Source organism: Haliotis cracherodii, unplaced genomic scaffold, assembly GCF_022045235.1.
Source record: "Haliotis cracherodii isolate W230 unplaced genomic scaffold, xgHalCrac1.p SCAF_3, whole genome shotgun sequence".
NCBI classification, from domain to species: Eukaryota; Metazoa; Mollusca; class Gastropoda; order Lepetellida; family Haliotidae; genus Haliotis; species Haliotis cracherodii.
Genome location: NW_027266286.1, coordinates 9,173,542 through 9,198,845, shown reverse-complemented (window position 1 = coordinate 9,198,845; position 25,304 = coordinate 9,173,542). Strand labels below are relative to the sequence as shown.

Below are 25,304 nucleotides of genomic sequence, written 5' to 3'. Positions count from 1 at the left end.
TATGCTCTGTTTATAGTCCTGTGACTCGTATTTATTAAACGAAGCCAGAAAACCAGTTTTCTAGCATTGCCGACAGTACTTTAGTACTTCCCACGTTCTATGCAACGTCTCTTCCATTCAAATTTTTATCCCAATGAAGCGAGATGTAGACGATGGTTTTGACGGAATCTGTCGTACAGGCCGTAACATTCGTCACCACTCGCCCCTTTCCGTAACCTGCATTCGTCACCACTCGCCCCTTTCCGTAACCTGCAAGAAGACTCGTTCCCCTATCGATGAATGTTATGTGCGAAAATACGACAAACCAATCAGAATGCACGTATGATTTCAAGTTCTTCGTCAAAGAATCCATCAGAAATAATTTTGATTTTGCATATGTCTTGCATCTAAAAATATACCAAAGACACCGTTAAAGGTGTTTAATCATACTGTATAATTCCGCACGTCCGATGCGCTATAAATTGCATCTGAAATATATTTAATATATGGGGAAAATGTGTGAGCCATTACGCAACGAGTTGACAATTGTTTTAGGTAAGCCCGTTTGCGCTAAGACGGAACCCGGTCGTAAAAATGGCCACGAGAGGGGCACGAGTCGCTATTCGGCTTGTCCCGGAATAACACGAGTTGGTCACGAATGAGGCCGTAACTGTCATTCAGAATACCCCGTGTTAACCTTTTCGAGTTTGCATGATTAGAAAACACATTCCGACTGTCACTTTCCTCTCTGATTGGTCGGATGAAAGGTCGTTCTGACGTGACCCGGAATGGGATGTCCTCAAATCTTTATTTAGCGATAGAAAGAACTCTGATCTGATTTCACAAAAAGTTTATAATTGATGCATGTGTTTCAGAAGGCAGGTTCAGAGAAATCTTTGGGACAAAAACGGCGGAATAATAATAATAATAATAATAATAATAATAATAATGATAATAATAATAATACTACTACTACTTATACTTACAAATACTTATACTGTACTCGTCCTTTCGTATTTTTTTGGTGTTGTTGATTGGACGAAACAAGAAATTCTGGGTACCCTCACACGAAGAATCATGTCAGACAATAGATCCCATCACCTTCGCTCTTCCCTCAATCGTTTGTATTTACCAATCATAATGGGAGGGCGTGGTTTAACATGGAGGGTCTTCATGATAGACTTGTATTGTTCACTTTTGCGCACATCTATTTGTCTGATGATCCTCGAGGGACGGTTTCGCCTTCACCCATAGCAACATCGTAAACAACCTGAACGTCCGTTACACAGACAGCCGATCTCACCACTGCAGGTAACGTTTTCAAAAACTCGTCTTTTTAATTTATTCGAGATCTATTAAGACATCCTTCTCGGTTATAATTAACCTCAGTTCTTCAAATATATGTGTCTCCGTGATTATCGATTTCTGTTTTAAATTTCACAATGCTGTGATTCGGCGGTGGTTGGGTTGATGACATTCTTCAGGTGTAGTTAATTTCTAGATGCATGATTATTTTTACGGCATATATTCTTATCTACATATGCAGATTGGTGTCCCTTAGTCATGCCAGGATCCGCTGATTGTGGCTTCGAATTCTAGCGTTTCGTGAAATAACTGAAATACCCGTGTAGGTCACGTTAAACCTAACTCACTCTACTAATAACGCTTATTAACACCTTTAGAAAGCTAATACTACCACAACTACTACATTTTCATCTAACGGATAAACCTTTTCTCATATAACGGTTGAGCAGCCAACTTTTTGGGGCTATACGTGGCATAAAACGATACTCATTCACTATCTACTGTGAAAATTCGTTAATCCAGACCCCGATAATATGAAAACCCATCCTTACGGACGGTCTTGTTGCTAGGGATGACCCCCAACACGGAAGTTTGATAACCCGATTCAGTTGCAGACGAATTCTGCGGTAAAATTATAAAAAAAAAAATCTGTGGTCAAATTACCTAATTACTACAGCTAAAAGAACCAAACCTCCAAAATAGTCCTTGGCTGCATATCCAAATGTTAACATATGGTCGTCACACAACCGCTGGTCTTGATGTAATGTGAGATGAGAGAGACATGCCTTTGTCCTCTTTAGTCTAAATATATTCGAGTAGGTTCTATATAGTGCTGAATTAGTGCTGGATTATTGTGGTAAAAGGCGGCTATGCTATGCGAGTAATATAACGGGATCGGTGGTCAGGCTCGCTGACTTGGTTGATGCACGTCATCGTATCCCAATTGCGTGGATCGATGCTCATTATGTCAATCGGTGGATTGTCTGGTCCAGACTCGATTATTTACAGACCGCCGTCATATAGATGGACTATTGTTGAGTGCGTCGTTAAACAACAAATACACATGTTGATACACGGGGCTCTAAAATGTTAACGTTACGAGGTATTGTTAAAAGATCAATCCATTTCAAATGCAATGTGACAGCTTTATGCATCATATTTTTTGTTGTTATAAGCGGCAACTAACGGAGTCGGGTGGCCAGGTTGGCAAGTATGTCAGCTGCGGTTGACACTGGCACTGCGGTGCATCTCAAAATTCACAGTTTTTGTGGCACTAGGGGCCAAGAAATGTTGATATCTGCTATAAGTTTCCCAATGCCGTGATTAACGATTACGTTGATGACGTTTTTAAGCTGTATTGTGCTTGCATGATTAAATATATGGCTGCGTAAAACACTACATTCTCATCTTGTTATGGAGATTTGTGTCCCTTAGTGATGCCAGGATCCGCTGATTGTGGGTTTGAATACTAGATTCGACGTTTCATTGCACTAACTCAACTCTTTATGGGCCGATGTGACCTATCGGCAGGCGCGGTCGAACTAAGTTATCTTGCATACATCATACCTAATGCCTATCGAATGTTATTGTAAACATGCAAACGTGACTTAATAATGATTTATACCCATGACTGCCAAGAAACCAATAAGGAAGGTCGGGTGTTACTATATAAGGAATGCTTACGTCCTCATTGTGTTGATGCCATGCAAAGTACTTCGACGGAATAAAAAGTGTCACTGTTATGTTGACTACTAGGTTATCTCAAAACATAAATCAAATCACCGAGCAGGTAGTTGTGACGGTAGTAAACGTCTCGTGTTATTGAGTAGTATTTTTTATAGATTAGTTTTGTTGTGGACACTTGATCACCATGCACATTCACTAGGCCCTGGTCGCCGTGAAGACAGCCAAACACTGGACTGTCTTTTCCAGACTCGGTGATCTGCAGACCGACTTCATACACTGATATGTTTGCCTTCTTACTGCCCAAACCTGCCATTTTATACTTTTAAAGCGAAATTCGTATGTATATATATATATATATATATATATATATATATATATATATATATATATATATATATATATATTAGTTTATTATACATTAATATAACTCATATTTCATATATAACTCGTCTCTCATAATTCCATTTAGGAATTGCTCAAATTTTATTGACATTTTTACTGTATACTCAGTGTATTTCTATTGAGGTGAGAGTAAACAATCGATCTGTCTGTCTGTCTGTCTGTCTGTCTGTCTGTCTACCTGGAATATTTCTAAGCATGGTTAATACAGCCTATCACTTATGTTAAACCAACCTTACACGTTACAACACGTTATAAGGAATAATCACTTTATCTTTAGCTCAGTTCAGGGTAGAATATTAAACAACAAGCCCATACAGGCGGTGTATGAATTCCTAGAACTTCTGTGAAGAAATTATTGACTCCTGTTTCTAGGAACATAAAACAACAGAAATCTATTCAAAGCTGCATGTAAAGTCACCCATAGCAACATCGTAAACAACCTGAACGTCTGTTACACAGACAGCCGATGTCATCACTGCAGGTAACGTTTTCAATAACTCGTCATTTTGATTTATTCGAGATCTATTTAGACATTTTCCTCGGTTACAATTAACCTCAGTTCTATGAAAATATATGTGTCTCCGTGATTATCGATTTCTGTTTTAAATTTCACAATGCTGTGATTCGGCGGTGGTTGGGTTGATGACATTCTTCAGGTGTAGTTAATTTCTAGATGCATGATTATTTATACGGCATATATTCTTATCTACATATGCAGATTGGTGTCCCTTAGTCATGCCAGGATCCGCTGATTGTGGCTTCGAATTCTAGCGTTTCGTGAAATAACTGAAATACCCGTGTAGGTCACGTTAAACCTAACTCACTCTACTAATAACGCTTATTAACACCCTTAGAAAGCTAATACTACAACAACTACTACATTTTCATCTAACGGATAAACTTCTTCTTATATAACGGTTGAGCAGCCAACTTTTTGGGGCTATACGTGGCATAAAACGATACTCATTCACTATCTACTGTGAAAATTCTTAATCCAGACCCCGATGATATGAAAACCCATCCTTACGGACGGTCTTGTTGCTAGGGATGTCTGTTTGTGTACATATCCAAACGAACAAACCTATGACCCCCAACACGGAAGTTTGATAACCCGATTCAGTCGCAGACGAATTCTGCGGTAAAATTATAAAAAAAAATCTGTGGTCAAATTACCGAACTACTACAGCTAAAAGAACCAAACCTCCAAAATAGTCCTTGGCTGCATATCCAATGTGAACATATGGTCGTCACACAACCGCTGGTCTTGATGTAATGTGAGATGAGAGAGACATGCCCTTGTCCCCTTGTATAGTCTAAATATATTCGAGTAGGTTCTATATAGTGCTGAATTAGTGCTGGATTCTTGTGGTAAAAGGCGGCTATGCTTGTCGTAAGTGGCGACTGATATAACGGGATCGGTGGTCAGGCTCGCTGACTTGGTTGATGCACGTCATCATATCCCAATTGCGTGTATCGATGCTCATTATGTCAATCGGTGGATTGTCTGGTTCAGACTCGATTATTTACAGACCGCCGTCATATAGATGGACTATTGTTGAGTGCGTCGTTAAACAACAAACAAACAAACAAACAAACAAACATCCCTTCCTGTTGTAGGGGCATAGGTGACCAGGTTGTCTAAGGGGCTGCACTTCGATGTGCAGAGTTACGTCCCTTAGGCATACACGGGGCTCTAAAAAGTTAACGTTACGAGGTATTGTTAAAAGATCAATCCATTTCAAATTCAATGTGACAGCTTTATTCATCATGTTTTTTGTTGTTATAAGCGGCAACTAACGGAGTCGGGTGGCCAGGTTGGCAAGTATGTCAGCTGCGGTTGACACTGGCACTGCGGTGCATCTCAAAATTCACAGTTTTTGTGGCACTAGGGGCCAAGAAATGTTGTTGATATCTGCTATAAGTTTCCCAATGCCGTGATTAACGATTACGTTGATGACGTTTTTAAGCTGTATTGTGCTTGCATGATTAAATATACTAGCCACATAAAGAAACTGTGCACGGAGAAAATATAGATATAAGGGCACACCGTCCACATATGAAATATAGGTTTGAACACAGCAATTATTGGAAACATTCAAACGCTCATGCACGTGCCATGCGATATGACGTCATTGATGGGGGCCTATGGACGTGCAATGTGTTACTGCACGTGCATCCTGTGCAGCATGTGCAACTCAAAATTCTCTGTCACTTTGGAAAGCATGATCTGTGGTCATTCAAAAATTCAAAACTTCTCAGGCGCAGACACAAGCATATGACAAGCAAATCATGCCAAGATTGACAGCTGCTCAGCGTCATGAAGCCACTGGAATGATCCGAGCGGGAATGAGGCAACAACAGGTGGCAACACATTTCCAATGCCATCGTAACACGATATCGGCATTGGTGAGGCGTTATCAGAACACAAATGACGTTGCCGACCACCTACGTTCAGGACGTCCCCGAGTAACGACGCCAAGACAGGACAGATGGATTCGAGCTACACATCTCCGACACAGGTTCCAAACGGCAGTAACGACGTCCAAGACAATTCCTGGACTGCGCCGTATCCATCCCAACACTGTCCAGAATCGTTTACGTCAGTACGGGATTCGACCACGACGCCCTGCCATACGTCCCATCCTGACACACCGTCATCGCGTCAACCGTCTAAGATGGTGTCGAAACCATGTTCGCCAACCTCGAATATTGTGGAGAAATGTTGTCTTTACAGATGAATCGAGGTTAAACATTTCCCACAGTGACGGGCGCCAACGTGTCTATCGGCGTTTGGGAGAACGTTATGCACGCAACTTATTGTGGAGAGGAATCGTTTGGAGGTGGCTCTGTGATGATTTGGGGTGGGATAACAGCTCGGCACCGAACCCCTTTGGTGGTTGTTCAGGGCAATCTCACCTGAGTAGTATAGTCTCAGTCCGCAGGAACCCTTTTTGGTTGAGGGAGGTTGAGGGAAAATAGGGAAGGTGATTGGCTGATCCAAGACACGTGATCAGATAGGATGACTCATGGATCAACGGCACGTTGGGAAAGGGGGCAATGAAAGGTGTGTGTTTTTTAATGCAGGAAACCCTTTATATGAAAACAAAAGCAAAGGGTTATGAATAGAGCTATGTGTATAGGTGCTGCCCTGAAGTACCCGCGTCAGCCCAGTTTGAATTGAGCGCGCTTGACTCACGTGGCCTCGTGCGTGCGACCTGGTTTGATGAATACAGGGTGTGTTTTGAAAGTACAATCATACCACAATAGAGACGGGTTGTGTCAACATGATTTACGCCGGATAATGTAGGGGAAAAAAATTACACAATCAGCAAGCTAGCAGTGTCGTTTAATTACATTTAGCGCGCAAGAACGAAGTAGTCAATTACCCGCACTGCGTACTTTTGTGAACCATTTGTAAAGAATTATTCAGCCCTGTCCCGACTTGCATAGTCGATGTTTCAATGCTAGCTTTTCCATTTAACGCGATGACAAATAATCCCTACGGTTTGAGTTTTAACCGTGTAACATGATGTGCACAGTTTTACTTCAGAACGTGCTATTTTGAAAATTGATAGAATACTGATAAGTACATGTACCAGTGTGACCAGTGTGACGACATTTTCATGTTTACAATACTCACCCTTAATTCGAAGAGAGAACAGAGTTTATCATGGAAAATTGTTTGACGAGGAAAATGTTTTATTGGAAATATATGTCGAAGCAGGTTTATTCATAGCTAATGTATAGCAGAGAGACTAAGCGACCGACCGCCCATAACAATGTCAACATACCCCGGCCTTACAATTAATGTCAACATACCAGCCTCGCCTGAAGCTTCCCATTCATAAATTGTGTGACCAGTGTCCCGTATTTATGATATGTTAGGGGAGATGTGTTGTACATTTGTTATTTTAAAAGGGAGTTATTTCAGAGATGATATATAGAGGTTATCACGTGATAACCTCTTGATCATATAATGTCATTCTTTAATTCTGTGCTTCAAAATTGCTTTCCCTCTCTCACAAACATTACCGAAACATTGCGAGTTTTCCTGGAATGCGCGCATTAATATATAATACGTCATAGGGTAAGTGATGGGTCAGTCGGACAGTGACAGCAGCCAATATAGTTCCAACTGAAATTTGTTTCTTATACAGTTGCGAAGGAACATATACGCAAAACAACAATTGTTTTCATTTGCCTTTCGCGGCAATCCATCGGTCTACTCTAACCCTAGTCTATGAGACGTCACGGCCACGGTCAGACGTTGTTGACCGTCGGTCTGACATAACGTTAAGAAGTGTAGTCAGATGTACACACAGCGACAAAACGAAACAAGGTAACAATTCAAACATATTTGGTTCCAAATCCAACTATTTTAATTTGCGGAGAAGGTTTCAAGCCGCAGAGGTCTACAAGCACAGATATGGCTACTGATCCCGCTTGGCTAGGCCTCGTGCCCTCGCAAAATTGTTTCGAAATTTATATCTCCAAAGTTGCCAAAACTTATAAAATGCCTTAGCTACGTCACAGTTAGACACTGATTTTCAGTATATTAGACTGTTCTTTTGATAATGATAGCAATTATCCCTGTAGTTTATCCAGATTCCCGATGGTTAATTCTGACTCGATCGCCAAATGACGAGGGCGACGCCTTGTTTGTTTATAAATAGTGAAAGTAGTCCCTTGACCTTTGATATTTGCATCTCTATCCGCATATGACCCCAACGGATATCGTTTTTATCCGTTGGCTTTGTCCTGCCGAGAAACCTACTCATTATATGATAAATATGGGTATTCACCTCATTAAACCTTTCTTTCGTTGGTGTTTATTAAACGTATCCGGTATTTAATACATTTGAATGATGTAGGAAAGTATGTGCGTGTAGATGTTGTACCTATATCCGAACACGAATGTATGAAACCGTTCAATAGATCAATTACGGTTCTAACCACGACACGCAACATGACTATGAGCGTGGTTAGCAGTTCATATTTATAAACACATCGTAAATGACAGATTTCTGATGAATGAACTCGCCCGCACACATGTCTATAGGGTTATGTTCGCCCAAACTGTAAACAGTGACACATTGATAACAGGAAGGGTGTGTGGAATGCACTCGTCCTTGTAAGGATAAAATACGCGTTTAAACTCACCATTTAAATGATGACATTACTTTTTAGATGTATTGGTATCAGTGAGTGAGTGAATTTAGTTTTACGCCACACTCGGCATTATTCCAGCTCTAGGACAATCCAGTGATCAACAGCATGAGCAGCGATCTGTGCAACTAGGAACCGATGGCACGTGTCATCCGAGTCGGCGAGACTGACCAACCGATCCCCGTCAGTCGCCGATAAGCATGGGTTACTTAAGGTCGATTCTATAACCCGGACCTTCACGGGTGTAGTATGACGAATATGCAAAAACTGAGAAAAAACAAACAATTCATTCGTATCATTTATTGATTCGAGTCAATCGGTTTCATACAAAGCCGTGATATACGAATGGACAATAGTATTCACCCTGGAACATTATTTAGTCACTCATATACACATGCTGCTGCTGCTCGAAGGCCCTATTGTTTAAACAGCGAGTCCATGTTTTGAAACACATTTCGCACTGTTGAATGTTTCCTTTCCTACGCTGTTTTAAGGTTGAATGGTTGTCTATAGTCTATGCTTTATCTATTGTTTGTAACGATTTCCGTCCGGGAGGTCCCAGTTTCAAAATTCCTCTCACGTAGAGGGAAATTCGGCGTTTCTTATCGTTCAAACGCCTCAGTTTACGAGGTGTTTACAAAATATGAATCAAACTAGACGCGTGGCGTTGACTCGGCGTTCCCTTCTGACTGTTAGACTGATATAGTAGTGATGGGTATTTATGCCTAATCGTTCTGCTCACGATCATCATCCTCCTCCTCGTCATCACCGTCGTTATCCTCTGCAACGCTATCAGATTCAGTCTCACTTTCTATTTCCGGCATATCCATCAAAGGCAGGATCTCTTTCATCTTGGGTTTTAGGAGGAGTTTGATTTTATTCTCCCAGGTTGTATAGCATGTTTTGAAACAGAGGTGCCTCTTTAAAGTACGTGGTATATTCCATCGCATAGTTGAGAGTACTACGGACTAGATCCTCCCACCTCAGTTTCAATCTTCTCTCAATCCATTCTTGCGTTCGTCCCTGTCGCTTGTACTGTTTTTTCTGCAGTTTCATCTTGTCATGAAACGTACACCTGCTTCCAGATGCGTTGTGAGCCAACATTTTGCCACTCCTCGGCTTCCATATTAGTGAATGTTGACTTCCCTCGTGGAGGTTTGACGGCAAGACCACTGCCTTTCTGGGAAGAGGCTAGGTCGTCAAAGTCACTGTCATCGTCATCACTCTCGAGTCTGGCACGCTTTCTCTTAGGTTGAAGGCTATTGGCCAGACACCAGTGTTTGATATGTCGCTGTAGATCGTGCATCTTATCTATCAGCACCCCGCAATCTGCGCAAGCTGTGGCCATAGTCAATGATGTCTCACTACTCGTGTCTGAATCGGTTTCAGTTGGAGTGAGCTGATGTTGGGGCAATCTCTCTTCTTGTGTCAGAGGACTATCCAGAGATTCTGTTGTAGTCAACTTCTCCCTACGCAGATCAGGTTCAGACTGTGCTGTTGTTCTCCTGTTTTCCTCATTTATGAGGTTAACATGCAGTCGATCCTTTTCTTTGGTGGTAGGTTTTAGATCGATGGTGAGTTATCCATAGGGTGTTTCAGCAACCTTTTCATACATAGCCATAACGTGATCCATATGTTCGGGGAAAATTCTACGAGCGAAGAGTTTGATTTGTTGTTTATCTATGGGGCAATGAAACAGGGTGACATAACGCGCGTTCAAAGCAATGTCTCTCGATTCCTTACCTCTCGGAAACAGATTTTGTATCAAGAGAAAGATCAATACATTCTTGTGTTGTGAGGTTTGAGTAAACAGCCGCGAAATACGCTTGTCGTGCTTTGCTTCGGCCAGGAAATCATCCAGGACCAACACGTTCTGTTGACGAGCATCAAAGTAATCCTCGTCCAAGATATCGTAGGGAATTCCTTTTACAAAGGTCAGCTGAGGCAGCTGCTCACCGAGGTCCTGATTTAATGGCTGCCATTGAGTATAACACCAAACGAAGCGGGTAGGTTGGGGTTGGATCAGGCCATGCCGGAGTACATGAGAGGTAAACACAGACTTTCCACAACCACTGGGTCCCACAACGAGCGCATTTGAGGGAATCAGGAACTTGAATTGTTCTCGAAGATCAGATATACATGGTAAATGAGACAGCCACGAGTGGACTTGCGATGGCGGCGGCGGCAGCGGATGTGCTTGTAACGGCGGGTTGGCTTGACGCAGCGGCGGCGGTGGGTGGACTTGCGGCGGCGGTGGCGCTAGCGGGTGGGCTTGTAATGGCGGGTGTATTTGGGGCGGCGGCGGCGGTAGCGGGTGGGCTTGTAATGGCGGGTGTATTTGCGGCGGTGGTAGCGGATGGGCTTGCGGCGGTGGCTTTAGCGGGTGGGGTTGTAATGGCGGGTGGATTTGCGGCGGCGGGTGGGCTAGTAACGGCGGCGGTATGCTATGTTTATTTCTCCTCTGTCGTAACATGACATCTCTCCTTGAAAACATTTTTTCACAGTCCGGACAGGTGGCAACCCCCATGGTGATCCAATACGGTGTGCGATTAGAGGGTATGAAGCTTTCTTTTATACCCTTGACTCTGTTGACGCTTCAAGGCAGCAAGTGCCCGTTACATCACAGCCTTCACCTCCGACACATGTTGTATTTTCACGGGTTGGGGTGTTGTCTTCGATCCCTGTTTGGTTGTCATCGTTTTCATTTGAGGTGTTACCTGTCTCTTCTTTGTCTTCAGCGTCGACTTCTTGGCTGCTTGTGGTTTCTTTCTCTGTTGTGATTTTGTCAACGTAGTCTTCCTAAATATATCTCTAGGGTCAAGTCTAATCTCTGATGCTTTCTTCATGTTGTTCACGTCCAATCCGTTTGCTGGCGAGAGTAAAACTGTTTGTCGGGCTACACTACTGTAGAGTTTATACTGTCTTACACGTGCAGGGAATCTTGGAAGACACTCTTTTCTTCACAGCACACTTGTGAGTATGTTAAAAAAGCGATCATATTAGTATATAGTCTTCGTCATACTACACCCGTGAAGGTCCGGGTTATAGAATCGACCTTCAGTAACCCATGCTTATCGGCGACTGACGGGGATCGGTTGGTCAGTCTCGCCTACTCGGATGACACGTGCCATCGGTTCCTAGTTGCACGCTCTAGCGAGCGCGGGCTATTTGAAACGACGAGGCCACGTGAGTTGTCAAGCGCGCTCAATTCAAACTGGGCTGACGGGTACTTCAGGGCAGCACCTATACACATAGCTCTATTCATAACCCTTTGCTTTTGTTTTCATATAAAGGGTTTCCTGCATTAAAAACACACACCCTTCATTGCCCCCTTTCCCGACGCGCCGTTGATCCATGAGTCATCCTATCTGACCACGTGACTTGGATCAGCCAATCACCTTCCCTCTTTTCCCTCAACCTCCCTCAACCAAAAAGGGTTCCTGCAGACTGAGACTATAATACGCACCTGTGTTGGCTACAGAGATCAGATTCTGAGGCCTGTGGTCATTCCTTTCCTGCAACGTCATGGCCCGGGATTGACATTTCAACAGGACAACGCTCGTCCTCACACGGCTAGGGTCGCAATGGATTTCCTTCACCATAACAATGTCATGTTACTGCCATGGCCTTCAAATTCTCCAGATCTCTCCCCAATAGAGCATGTGTGGGATGAAATGGAGCGCCGTCTGCGTCGTCTTCCAAATCCTCCAGATAACGTCCGTGACTTGGCACAGGATTTGAGGAGGATATGGCAGGCCATTCCCCAAGCCTTCCATGCCCATTTGGTGGACTCCATGCGTCGCCGATGCACTGCTCTGATTCACGCACAGGGTGGTCATACCCGTTATTGACTTTGTGACTTTGTCGTTTGACCCCCTACTCCATTTTGATCGTCTGACGTCATCGTAACAGATGTTGTTCAGGTCCCGTTGACATTTTCTTATGGTCCGATCATTCAGCTGCTACAGCGTCTGCATCATTTTGTTCTTGCTGTGTTGTATTTCAATCCAGAATATATTTTCTCCGAGCACAGTTTCTTTATGTGGCTAGTATATATGGCTGCGTAAAACACTACATTCTCATCTTGTTATGGAGATTTGTGTCCCTTAGTGATGTCAGGATTCGCTGATTGTGGGTTTGGATTCTAGATTCGGCGTTTCATTGAACTAACTCAAGTCTTTACGGGCCGATGTGACCTATCGGCAGGCGCGGTCGAACTAAGTTATCTTCTCATACCTAATGCCTATCGAATTTTATTGTAAACATGCAAACGTGACTTAATAATGACTTAAACCCATGACTGCCTAGAACCCAATAAGGAAGGTCGGGTGTTACTATATATGGAATGCCTAGGTCCTCACTGTGTTGATGCCATGCAAAGTACTTCGACGGAATAAAAAGTGTCACTGTTATGTTGACCACTAGGTTGTATCAAAACATAAATGAAATCACCGAGCAGGTAGTTGTGAAGGTAGTAAACGTCTCGTGTTTTTTATAGATTAGTTTTGTTGTGGACACTTGATCACCATGCACATTCACTAGGCCCTGGTCGCTGTGAAGACAGCCAATCACTGGACTGTCTTGTCCAGACTCGGTGATCTGCAGACCGACTTCATACACTAATATGTTTGCCTTCTTACTGCCAAAACCTGCCATTTTATACTTTGAAAGCGAAATTCGTATGTATATAGCCATTAATACCTTATTAGTATCTATGTACAACACTAAACATGTCTTTTGTACAGTTATATTCAGCTGATTTAACTGAATATATATACATAGTTTATTATACATTAATATAACTCATATTTCATATATAACTCGTCTCTCATAATTCCATTTAGGAATTGCTCAAATTTTATTGACATTTTTACTGTATACTCAATGTATTTTTATTGAGGTGAGAGTAAACAATCGATCTGTCTGTCTGTCTGTCTGTCTACCTGGAATATTTCTAAGCATGGTTAATACAGCCTATCACTTATGTTAAACCAAACTTACACGTTGGGGTAGTGGTGGTGATGGGTGGGGGTGGACTGGATCTGGTCTGTCATTGAAGTATAACCTTTACTTGTATACACAAAGTCACCTACGTCTGTTTGATTGTAAATATGTTGGATGCCCCTCGCGATTAGTTTCAATTCTGTACTTCATTTCACAAAGATCACGTATTTAGAGACAATTTACAGAATGGCCTACGATCGACGTATAAGAGGAATGATGGGTGGTTATTTGTCTGTGTCCTGAGTGAACTGATTGTGTAAGATGGCGGCCAGAAACGCCGGTAACCATGCCAGTCATGGGCTTACCATACCAACCGTGTGCTAACCATGCCAACAACCATGGGCTAACCATGCCAACCATGCGCTAACCATGCCAACCGTGCGCGTAACATGCCAACCGTGCGTTTACCATGCCAACCATGCGCTAACCATGCCAACCATGGGCTTACCATGCCAGCTGTGCGCTTAACATGCCAACCATGGGCTAACCATGCCAACCTTGCGCGTATCATGCCAACCGTGCGCTAACCATGCCAACCATGGACTTACCATGCCAACCGTGTGCTAACCATGCCAACCATGCGCTAACCATACCAACAATGGGCTAACCATGCCAACCATGGTCTAACCATGCCAACCATGCGCTAACCATGGGCTAAACATGCCAACCATGCGCTAACCATGCCAACCGTGCGCTTACCATGCCAACCATGCGCTAACCATGCCAACCATGCGCTAACCATGCCAACCGTGCGCTAACCATGCCAACCGTGCGCTAACCATGCCAACCATGGGCTATTCATGCCAACCGTGTGCTAACAATGCCAACCTTGCGCTAACCATGCCAACAATGCCAACTATGGGCTAACCATGCCAACCATGGGCTAACCATGCCAACCATGCGCTAACCATGCCAACCATGCGCTAACCATGCCAGCCGTGCGCTAACCATGCCAACCATGCGCTAACAATGCCAACCATTCGCTAACCATGCCAACCATGGGCTAACCATGCCAACCACGCGCTAACCATGCCAACCATGCGCTAACCATGCCAACCATGCGCTAACCATGCCAACCACGCGCTAACCATGCCAACCATGGGCTAACCATGCCAACCATGCGCTAACCATGCCAACCATGCGCTAACCATGCCAGTCATTCAATAAATTTAAATTCAAATGTTTATTGTCTATGCCATAGACTCAAATATAGGTTGAAATATTACCAGTCGTTACATCCTTCGTGGTTCTTTATTCTCCCTTTGAGCTTCAGATTCATGTCCAGTGTTATGTTATCAAATATACTTACCTGTTGATAACCATCCGCGGAGCTCGGAAAGACACCATGAACATTTATCTCAGCATCTAATACAAGAAATGATAAACTTTGCATCAATTTCAATTTCTTGTGTGTATTCGTACTACCAGCATACAAACATGAAACTCAGTTTGACGCAGTATTTCGGACAGTATCATTGACAAATGCTGTATTTACCTTGCATTTATATCCAGCTAACTCATTCAAACCACATTTGCAGACATGTGTCTCTTTATAGCTTTAAAAATAAACAATTTACAGAAAGTTTAGAAAATTATAAAGAAGTCATTGGCAAGTAAAATTCAAATATCAATCCGGAAAGTACAACTATTAAGTAAATAAAGAATTGACTTCCTTTCACCTCTTAGGAGTATCCGTGTTCACAGTATATTCTTTGTTCGTGGCTTTGTATCAGAAATATATATATTTCACCAAAAAATTAATAATCTGATTTCTGTCAGTCATCAAGGTAAACCTGAAGCAATTTCTGTTTCCAGTATGAATTTGAAAATGATATAAACAAGTTTGATTCTTTCGTCCCTAGTGTTCTCAACGTTTACTTTTGTGGAACTTATTTGTTTAAGGTTATTTGATATTATAATATGATAAAATGGAGACTGGTCCAGTCTAGTGACTCAGTCATGTTCTTTCCTTCTGCAGAATGACTGAGCCTGCCCCACCCACCATTGACAGCGCGCCTAAACCGGGCCCACCACCCTACGCGCCACACTCGGGCACCGTCAACCCTCAGGCCCCGACCCCCCAGGAGTACCAGGGGCCAGGGGCAGTCCCATACCAACCCGATTACTACAACCCCCCTCACCAGCAGCCCGTCATGCAACAGGTGCGTCCACCATAGGTCCTCGAGTGAGTGAGTGAAGGGTGTTTAACGTGGTCAGCACTCGTCCAGATGTGACCGGCTTTCACATCATCGAGTCTTGTCAGCTGCCTGATATGAGGGCGACGTCCGGGAAAGATGACAAGCGATCAGCGAAGTCAAAACACCCGAATATCATTACCATTTTACCGTAAAAGGCGACATGCTTGTCGTAAGAGGCGACTAACGGGATTGGGTGGTCAGGCTCACTGACATGGTTGATGCATGTCATCGTGTCCCAATTGCGTAGATCGAAGCTCATGGTATCAATCACTGGATTGTCTGGTCCAGACTCGATAATTTACAGACCGTCGTCATATAGCTGGAATATTGCTGAGTGCGGTGGGGGGTTGCTGAAGACCTATACTCTACCTGGATGTTTACGGGTTTTATATTGTGTAAATATGTAGTAAATATGTTAAATATGTAGTAAATATGTAAATATGTATATTGTGTATATGTGTCGTACTACGTATGTGTATTGTGTAAATATGTAGTACAACGTATTTATCACTTGTTTATTTCGCACTAGGTATTGCTGTGAATGTATTACATATGAGATCATGTGTATTCTTCCAGCCTATGCCCATGCAGACGATGCAGTCGCACAACACCACGGTGGTGGTGGCGGGGCTTGGAGGGGGCGGGCCAGTGTACGTTCCCGCCCGGGGATGGAGCACGGGGCTGTGTGGGTGCTGCGAAGACGTTATGGGATGTGAGTACCACGTGATTCTGTATAGAAATGGCGCGTAACAGTATCCAAATTCAGCAAATGCAAATGGGATATGCACTGCCTGTCGGTGAAAGTGCTGGTATTCAAAGTTTGGCACTTTTCTGCATAACTCGAAATATGGAAGCACATAAACGTGCCAAATAAAGTCAAGAAAGCGCTATGTTTGAAACGCTAGCCCATATGTTGTCTCAACAAGACCCCATATGTTGTCTCAACAAGAGCCCATATGTTGATTCAACAAGAGCCCATACGTTGTCTCAACAAGAGCCCGTATGTTGTCTCAACAAGAGCCCATACGTTGATTCAACAAGAGCCCATATGTGGTTTCAACAAGAGCCCATATGTTGTCTCAACAAGAGCCCGTATGTTGTCTCAACAAGAGCCCATGTGTTGATTCGACAAGAGCCCATATGTGGTTTCAACAAGAGCCCGTATGTGGTTTCAACAAGAGCCCATATGTTGTCTCAACAAGAGCCCATATGTTGTCTCAACAAGAGCCTATATGTGGTTTCAACAAGATCCCATATGTTGTCTCAACAAGAACCCATATGTGGTTTCAACAAGAGCCCATATGTGGTTTCAACAAGAGCCCATATGTGGTTTCAACAAGATCCCATATGTGGTTTCAACAAGATCCCATATATTGCTTCAACAAAAGCCTATATGTGGTTTCAACAAGAGCCCATATGCTGATTCGACAAGAGCCCATATGTGGTTTCAACAAGAGCCCATATGTGGTTTCAACAAGATCCCATATGTGGTTTCAACAAGATCCCATATGTTGTCTCAACAAGAGCCCATATGTGGTTTCAACAAGAGCCCATATGTTGTCTCAACAAGAGCCCATATGTGGTTTCAACAAGAGCCCATATGTGGTTTCAACACGAGCTCCTATGTGGTTTCAACAAGAGCCCATATGTTGTCTCAACAAGAGCCCATATGTGGTTTCAACAAGAGCCCATATGTGGTTTCAACACGAGCTCCTATGTGGTTTCAACAAGATCCCATATGTGGTTTCAACAAGAGCCCATATGTTGTCTCAACAAGAGCATATATGTTGTTTCAACAAGAGCCCATATGTGGTTTCAACAAGAGCCCATATGTGGTTTCAACAAGATCCCATATGTGGTTTCAACAAGATCCCATATGTGGTTTCAACAAGATCCCATATGTTGTCTCAACAAGAGCCCATATGTGGTTTCAACAAGAGCCCATATGTTGTCTCAACAAGAGCCCATATGTGGTTTCAACAAGATCCCATATGTGGTTTCAACAAGAGCCCATATGTGGTTTCAACAAGATCCCATATGTGGTTTCAACAAGAGCCCATATGTGGTTTCAACAAGATCCCATATGTTGTCTCAACAAGAGCATATATGTTGTTTCAACAAGAGCATATATGTTGTTTCAACAAGAGCCCATATATGGTTTCAACAAGAGCCCAAATGTGGTTTCAACACGAGTCCATATTGGGTACGCGCACGAGATTAAAGTAAGTAGTTCAATTTACTTATCATCCACTGTTTCACTCGATGTTGTTTGGGTCCTTATATTTAGAAGTAATTCCCACAATCTATTTGAAAATACATGTTATGGTTGTTGCAACACTTGCTTACCAATGAACGCATTTGTATTTTATTTCACCCCCAGGTCTGTGTGTGATGTTCTGTCAAGAGTGTTACGGGTGCCACCTGGCGTCGAAGGCTGGGGAAACGTGTTGTCTCCCCTGCTGTGTGCCGTGCTGGCTCGTATCACTCCGCGCCCACATCAGAGGAAAGCACAACATCCAGGTCAGGTCATCGGATAGGTTTGGGGTACCTGTGTGTGGTTGTCTGCATGTGTATGTGTGTAGGTGCGTGAGGTGGAATGTGCGTGTGTTGGTATGTGCGTGAGTTCGAATGTGCGTGTGTATGGTATGTGCGTGAGTTGGTATGTGGGCCTGGGGTAGGTGCGTGAGTGTGTGCGTGCGACAGTTGCTATGTATGCAAGTTGATATGTGTATGTGAGCATGTTCCTGAGGTGGTATGCTCGTGAATGGACATGTGCGTGAGTTGGTATGCGCGTGAGTGTGTATGTGCATGGGTTTGTATGTGCGTGAGTGTGTATGTTCGTGAATTGATATATACATTTAGTTGGTATGTGCTTGCGTTGGTTATGCGCATGAGTGGGTATGCATGGGGTGTGGGTGCGCGTGAGTGTGAATGTGCATGGGTTGTATGTGCGTGAAGTGGTAAACACGTGAGTGTGTTTGTGCGTATGTGTGTATGTGCGCGAGGGGGTATGTGTGTGGGTCTACATCAATGTGTGAGTGCGCGTGAGCGTAAGGTGGTATGTGTTAGGTGTGTGCATGCGTGTGTATGTGCGTGCGTCTGTGTGTGTATATGTGCGTTAGTGTGTATGTGCGTGCGTGTGTATGTGTATATGTGCGTGTGTGTGTATGTGCGTTCGTGTGTATGTGTATATGTGCGTTCGTGTGTATGTGTATATGCGCGTAAGTGTGTATGTGCGTGCGTGCGTGTGTATGTGTATATGCGCGTAAGTGTGTATGTACGTGTGTTTATGTGTATATGCACGTAAGTGTGTATGTGCGTGCGTGTGTATGTGCGTGCGTGTGTATGTGTATATGTACGTAAGTGTGTATGTGCGTTAGTGTGTATGTGTATATGTGCGTGCGTGTGTATGTGCGTGCGTGTGTATGTGCGTGCGTGTGTATGTGTTTATGTGCGTAAGTGTGTATGTGCGTTCGTGTGTATGTGTATATGCGCGTAAGTGTGTATGTGCGTGCGTGTATATGTGCGTTAGTGTGTATGTGCGTGCATGTGTATGTGTATATGTGCGTGCGTGTGTATGTGTATATGTGCGTAAGTGTGTATGTACGTGCGTGTATGTGTATATGTGTGTTTGTGTGTATGTGCGTGCGTGTGTATGTGTATATGTGCGTTAGTGTGTATGTGCGTGCATGTGTGTATGTGCGTTAGTGTGTATGTGCGTGCGTTTGTATGTGTACATGTGCGTTAGTGTGTATGTGCGTTAGTGTGTATGTGCGTTAGTGTGTATGTGTATATGGGCGTTAGTGTGTATGTGCGTGCGTTTGTATGTGTGTATGTGCGTTAGTGTGTATGTACGTGCGTGTGTATGTGTATATGTGCGTTAGTGTGTATGTGCGTGCATGTCCATGCGCATGAGTTGCTGTCCGGGTTCATAGGTTACAAGGGACATTCTATTACACATCTTGAGTGTTTGATGTTTGAAACACCTGACGTTTGATGTTTGAGACATCTGGTGTTTGATGTTCGAGAACCCGGTATGTGATGTTTGAGACTCCCGGTGTTTGATCTTTGAGAAACCTGTGTTTGATATTTGAGATACGCGGTGTTTGATGTTTGAGACACCCGGTGTTTGATGCTTGAGACACGCGTTGAGACGCCCAGTGTTATATTTGAGAGACACCCGTGTTTGCTGTTTGAGACACGCGGGGTTTGAACTTTGGGGCACCCGGTGTTTGATGTTCGAGAACCCGGGTAGATGTTTGAGACACCCATTGTTTGATGTTTGAGACACCCGGTGTTTGGTTCTGAGACACCGGGTGTAATGTTTGAGACAGCCGATGTTTGGTTTTTGACCCCGCCAGTGTTTGGTGTTTGAGAAACCTGGTGTTTGATGTCTGAGCACCGGAAGTGATGTTTGAGACATCGGTTGTGATGTTTGAGACGCTTGCTTTTAGCCGTTTGAAACTTTCGGTGTGTGATATCTGAGACACGCGGTGTTGGATGTTTGAGACACCCGGTTTTTGATGTTTGAGACACCCAACGGGTGCTGTTTGAGACACCCGGTGTTAGATGTTTGAGACACCCGGTGTTGGATGTTTGAGACACCCGGTGTTGGATGTTTGAGACGCCCGGTGTTGCATGTTTGAGACACTCGGTGTTGGATGTTTGAGACACCCGGTGTTAGATGTGTGAGACACCCGGTGTTAGATGTTTGAGACACCCGGTGTTAGATGTTTGAGACACCCGTTGTTGGATGTTTGAGACACCCGGTGTTGGATGTGTGAGACACCCGGTGTTGGATGTTTGAGACACCCGGTGTTAGACGTTTGAGACACCCGGTGTCAGATGTTTGAGAACCCGGTGTTGGATGTTTGAGACGCCCGGTGTTGGATGTTTGAGACACTCGGTGTTGGATGTTTGAGACACCCGTTGTTGGATGTGTGAGACACCCGGTGTTGGATGTTTGAGACACCCGGTGTTAGATGTTTGAGACACCCGGTGTTGGATGTTTGAGACACCCGGTGTTGGATGTTTGAGACATCCGGTGTTAGATGTTTGAGACACCCGGTGTTAGATGTGTGAGACACCCGGTGTTAGATGTTTCCACACACTGTTCCAGGGCTCCATCTGCGACGACTGCTGCATGGTGGCCTGCTGTTACCAGTGCACGATGTGCCAGCTGTCCCGGGAGATCAACAACATCAACAACGGCAAGGCAGCCAGATAGATAGATACACCATGGAGAGATAGCTAGATACACCATGGAGAGATAGCTAGATACACCATCCTGCGACTATAAGCTCTCATGACAGATATTGAGAATGAAATCTTTTTTTCCGAAAAGGAAATTTCAGCTCGTTCCAAGAATTTGAAGGAACAGCAGAAAAATAAATAATGTGGTATATAATCCTTCGGGTGTGCAAACATTAAATATTGGGTGTGTAAGCGATACATGTTGGATGTGTAAACGTTATTTATCGAACCACATGCCATGGTCGACGTCAAGTGTGATCTACGTCATGTGTGATCTACGTCATGTGTGGTCTACGTCATGTGTGATCTACGTGATGTGTGGTCTACGTCATGTGTGATCTACGTAATGTGTAGTCTACGTCATGTGTGATCTACGTAAGATTTCATAACTTAACCCTCCAGATCAAGTTAACTGAAAAACGAAACGAAAAACGAAAAATGAAATCGGCCTATATCCTCTTGATTTATCCTGTTGATATTATCAACTTCTCAAGATAACACGAGGAGTTGTTTCGCTGATATGGCCTAGTTGTGTACCTGCGCACAGTGTACCGCAATGCAGCGTTGTAGTGTGTTAGCGTTTAATGTCGCAAATATACCTTGTCCAACTTGAAGGTAAAATACTTTTTACACTGCTGGTAGATTTCTTTGAAAATGCCAAAAAGAGTGTATTCGTCGTGAGAAAACTTCTCTATTTAACAGAGATATTGAACTGTAACATGTTATATATGGGATATCACTTTCTAAGTAAAGTGCAGATTCTCGTACTTTTTTTGGAGTTGAGTCCCGTCTGGGATTCGAACCTACACTGGGGAGTGGGGAACTGCATGTAAAGTCAGCGATCTAACAACAGATGTGAACTTTTATTCTATTTCTGTATGTTTAATAGCTGCTCATTAACTGTTTTTTCGTGTGTTGGGTTTAACATTGTTTTCATAAAGACATGCTTATGGTGGGGCAGGATATTCTCACCTTTTCGTGAACACCTGGTATCATTCCTATCTTATAGTGATTTATAACACATGCTCATGATGTAGTCGGAATCGTACAATCGACTCTGCTTTATGCTGAGATTTCTATTGGATATGGAAAGGGTTATTTATTATCATAGTCGGAATAGAACAATGGACTCTGCTTTTTGCAGACATTTTTCGGATTAGGGAAAGGTTTGTTATATTTGAACAGTATTTTAGCTCTTCACTCCTCCACCTTAGTTTGAGACTTATCTAATCTCATAGTTACATGTTATATGTCCAGGGATGTGTTTGTTCCCATGACTTCAGAACGTCAGTGCTATGTGTTCCATTCCTCCACCTTAGTTTGAGACTTATCTAATCTCATAGTTACATGTTATATGTCCAGGGATGTGTTTGTTCCCATGACTTCAGAACGTCAGTGCTATGTGTTCCATTCCTCCACATTCAGAACTATTTTAAAGAAAAGATAAGCCACGGCTCTGATGAATTTTTTCATTTCAAACCTGTATTGTAAAGTTCTGTCAGCATCAAGAAAGTATTTGCAGGCATCATGCAAATGAAATTTGTTCTTTCGACGATGATCGGAATATCAAGCATTTTTCTTTAATCAGCGCTTCAAAGTTAAATCCAGTGAAGTCGTTGCACAAACGGAATGTAGAATAAGTGTATTTGAGTCACCAATTTTAAAATCAATGTGTGCTTATGAAATTCATTTTGATGCCAAGACTATTAGGGGTGTTATAGTTGTTAAAGAGGTCAATACCCATTAAATTCTATGTCACAACCTTTAAGTTTCAAATTAAACAATTGTGTGTATAAGCATACAATACTGTTGACGTGAATATGGCAAATGTGGGATTTTGAAGCAAAGGCTCTCCGAAGGTTACGGAAGCCTTTTTGGGCCATTTTGTTCTTGAAATTTCAAAATGTTATGTTAAAATTTCAAGATACATACTAAATTGAAATTTCAAGATAATAAGTTAATTTTGAAAATTCAAGTTAGTATCTTGTAATTTCACTAAGTATCTTGAGATTTCACAAAAGAATATTAAAACAAATGGCCCTAAAAGGCTTCAGTAGAAGGTAGACTGGGCGGTTGTATTTGTAAGAAATAAGTACATGTACCTGCTTTTATTATGCACATAGCTTTCAAACATATTACTAGGACACTGTTATGATTCAAATGGAATAATAACACATATGAATACAGTTTTCCTTCTTGACCTTATTCCTAAACATTTTTCAAAGGAAAAAGCGACATGAGTGTCATGTCTTTTATTGTAGTAAAAAATAAACTGCTAAAAATAACATAATACTATATGGGTTTTTAAACTTTTTTTTGTATGTTTTTGTATGCACAAGCCTCAGAAACAAACTGTGCATTTACTGTACAGGGGGATGTCTCACTGTGTTATGCATTTGGGGAAACGCATGGAAGATATCGAACCACATATATTGTGACAAGGTCACACTTCAGTAAGCGTTAAAACATAGAATGAGTTTCTACCCCAGTGAAATGTTTATCCAGCGTCCAGATAAGTTAATGTACCGTCAGGTGTGGTTATGGAAATATCCCTTTCCGTTTTTTCAATTGTCTTTCAAATGTATTACAACAGTTGGAATAATAAACAAAACAAATGTTTCTTGGTATTTTGTCCTATTTGTATGATCTTTGTAATAGGTGTATAATGATATAAGCTTTTTTACCACCGCCAGTTATGAATGGGAAAAACTGATTTGATTCGCTGACCATAAGGCGAACATCATGTGTTGGAATGGAAAGGGTTATGTAACAGGCAGTACACTGTAAATATGTGACATGGATGGGTATTATTTTGACCAGGTTTCACTCATATGATTTTGGGAGACGATACATTCAGTCATCAATGGAATGACTCTTACTTCAGGTGGATTGGCTAGGTCTTGGTTATCAGTATACCATCAGTTTCATATAAAAGTGGTAAGATACAAGTGATATGCAGTCGTAATAGTAGTAATACTCATAATGTTCTTTGGTGCATATACTTATTTTAATCTACACGTTGTTACATACCGTTCATACGCGTTATGGGGGCGGTCGGGTAGTCTAGTGGTTAAAGCGTTCGCTCGTCACACCGAAGACCCGAGTTCGATTCCCGACATGGGTACAATGTGTGAAGCCCATTTCTGGTGTCCCCCGCCGTGATATTGCTGGAATATTGCTAAAAGCGGCCTAAAAACATACTCACTCACTCATAGTAGAAATAATCATAATGCTCTTTGCTGGATATATGTATTTTAATCTGTAAAATATACCAATTTCTATAAATATCCTCCAAAGTGAGCATGTTCACATGGCGATCTAAATCATGAAAGCATAACTGGCGAGTAAGATAAGGGAATTGTTAGTAATGACGTCTGAAGAGGTGGGTTTTCAGGACTGATTTTGAATAAGCCATGGAGACTGCACGATGTCAACAGGGAGAGAACTCCAAAGTGAAGCTGCAGTAAAGATGCATGTTCTGTGACCCCAGGACGTAAGTCTTCTTTCAGGCACTGCCAGCAGCAGGTGATCCGTCGTCAGGAAGATACAATATTTAGATGCTAGTGTGGTGTGAAAACTTCCGGTCCGGTATACCGCGGACGGTGAAAGTATGTAATCCACTATGTGGAACTTTCAAATAGCTGGTTAGGTTGTATATAAGTATACAAGAGCGTGTTTACGCAGATCTCTCACGCATTTTCATCACATCGGAATCAGCGTTCATGTGAGGATCGCTCATCATCCCTGATTCCCTGCCTAGCCCATCACGGAAGCTTGACCACTGTTGCCGCTTGGTGAATATATATTCTTTTCACTGACTTTTGCTATCACCACTTAATTTTTTCTGTTTGATACTGACCACTGCTATCAAATTATGTATTGTCATTGAATATTGTACTGGCCCTCTTTTGTGTACCACATTGTAATTGCTGTGCAGTAAGTTGTGTTGATTTGTAAACCTAGTTTTGTTAATTGTATACCATTTGATGATGGTAACAATAATATGACGTGAAGGTTTACCTTCCGTTTCAACAAAGCACCTGTTGATACAACCAATGCCTTGTTTCTGCTGCAAAGTCATTAAAAAATAAATAAATATAAAGTAGTGCAATAGATGAGGTCAATAAGTTGACAGCCTGTCCGTTGCAGTTGACCTATAGGTAGCTAACATCAATATCATCCTATATCTGCTAAAACAAATTGAATAGGGCGAACAAATAATGAAGAATATTTTGTGATAAACAACATGATGTTGATAGACCAAGGTTCCAACATGCATTGTCTGACGCAATTCCCAATTTTGACTTGTAC

General features: G+C 42.6%; 2 protein-coding genes across 4 annotated transcripts in view; both read left to right on the top strand.

The window, feature by feature from the left end:
• LOC139475212 (protein MMS22-like) overlaps positions 1–3,597 on the top strand; it is a 52,539-nt gene extending 48,942 nt beyond the window's left edge. Inside the window, exon 36 of the mRNA XM_071258462.1 lies at positions 3,496–3,597. Coding sequence (XP_071114563.1) covers positions 3,496–3,597 — 102 coding nt within the window. The remainder of the gene's footprint in view (positions 1–3,495) is intronic.
• LOC139474339 (placenta-specific gene 8 protein-like) lies at positions 1,247–23,612 on the top strand. Of its 3 annotated transcripts, none has more exons than XM_071257318.1 (5): positions 1,247–1,290; positions 15,521–15,704; positions 16,317–16,452; positions 18,121–18,260; positions 20,860–23,612. In XM_071257318.1, exons 2-5 carry the CDS (start codon positions 15,522–15,524, stop codon positions 20,965–20,967), a joined length of 567 nt encoding a protein of 188 aa, XP_071113419.1. In that variant the 5' UTR covers positions 1,247–1,290; position 15,521; the 3' UTR covers positions 20,968–23,612. The 3 variants fall into 3 exon arrangements, with proteins under 3 accessions (XP_071113419.1, XP_071113418.1, XP_071113417.1); XM_071257317.1 differs by lacking the exon at positions 1,247–1,290 and adding an exon at positions 3,776–3,853; XM_071257316.1 differs by lacking the exon at positions 1,247–1,290 and adding an exon at positions 7,574–7,711.
• Positions 23,613–25,304: the final 1,692 nt, after the last annotated feature.

Bases quoted from the DNA above. Each gene is read 5' to 3' on its own strand.
- LOC139474339 (XM_071257316.1), top strand. From the start codon at position 7,683: ATGTACACACAGCGACAAAACGAAACAAG. The intron at 16,453-18,120 runs GTGAGTACCACG...TTTCACCCCCAG, and splicing joins CTGCGAAGACGTTATGGGAT to GTCTGTGTGTGATGTTCTGT. The intron at 18,261-20,859 runs GTCAGGTCATCG...ACACTGTTCCAG, and splicing joins GAGGAAAGCACAACATCCAG to GGCTCCATCTGCGACGACTG.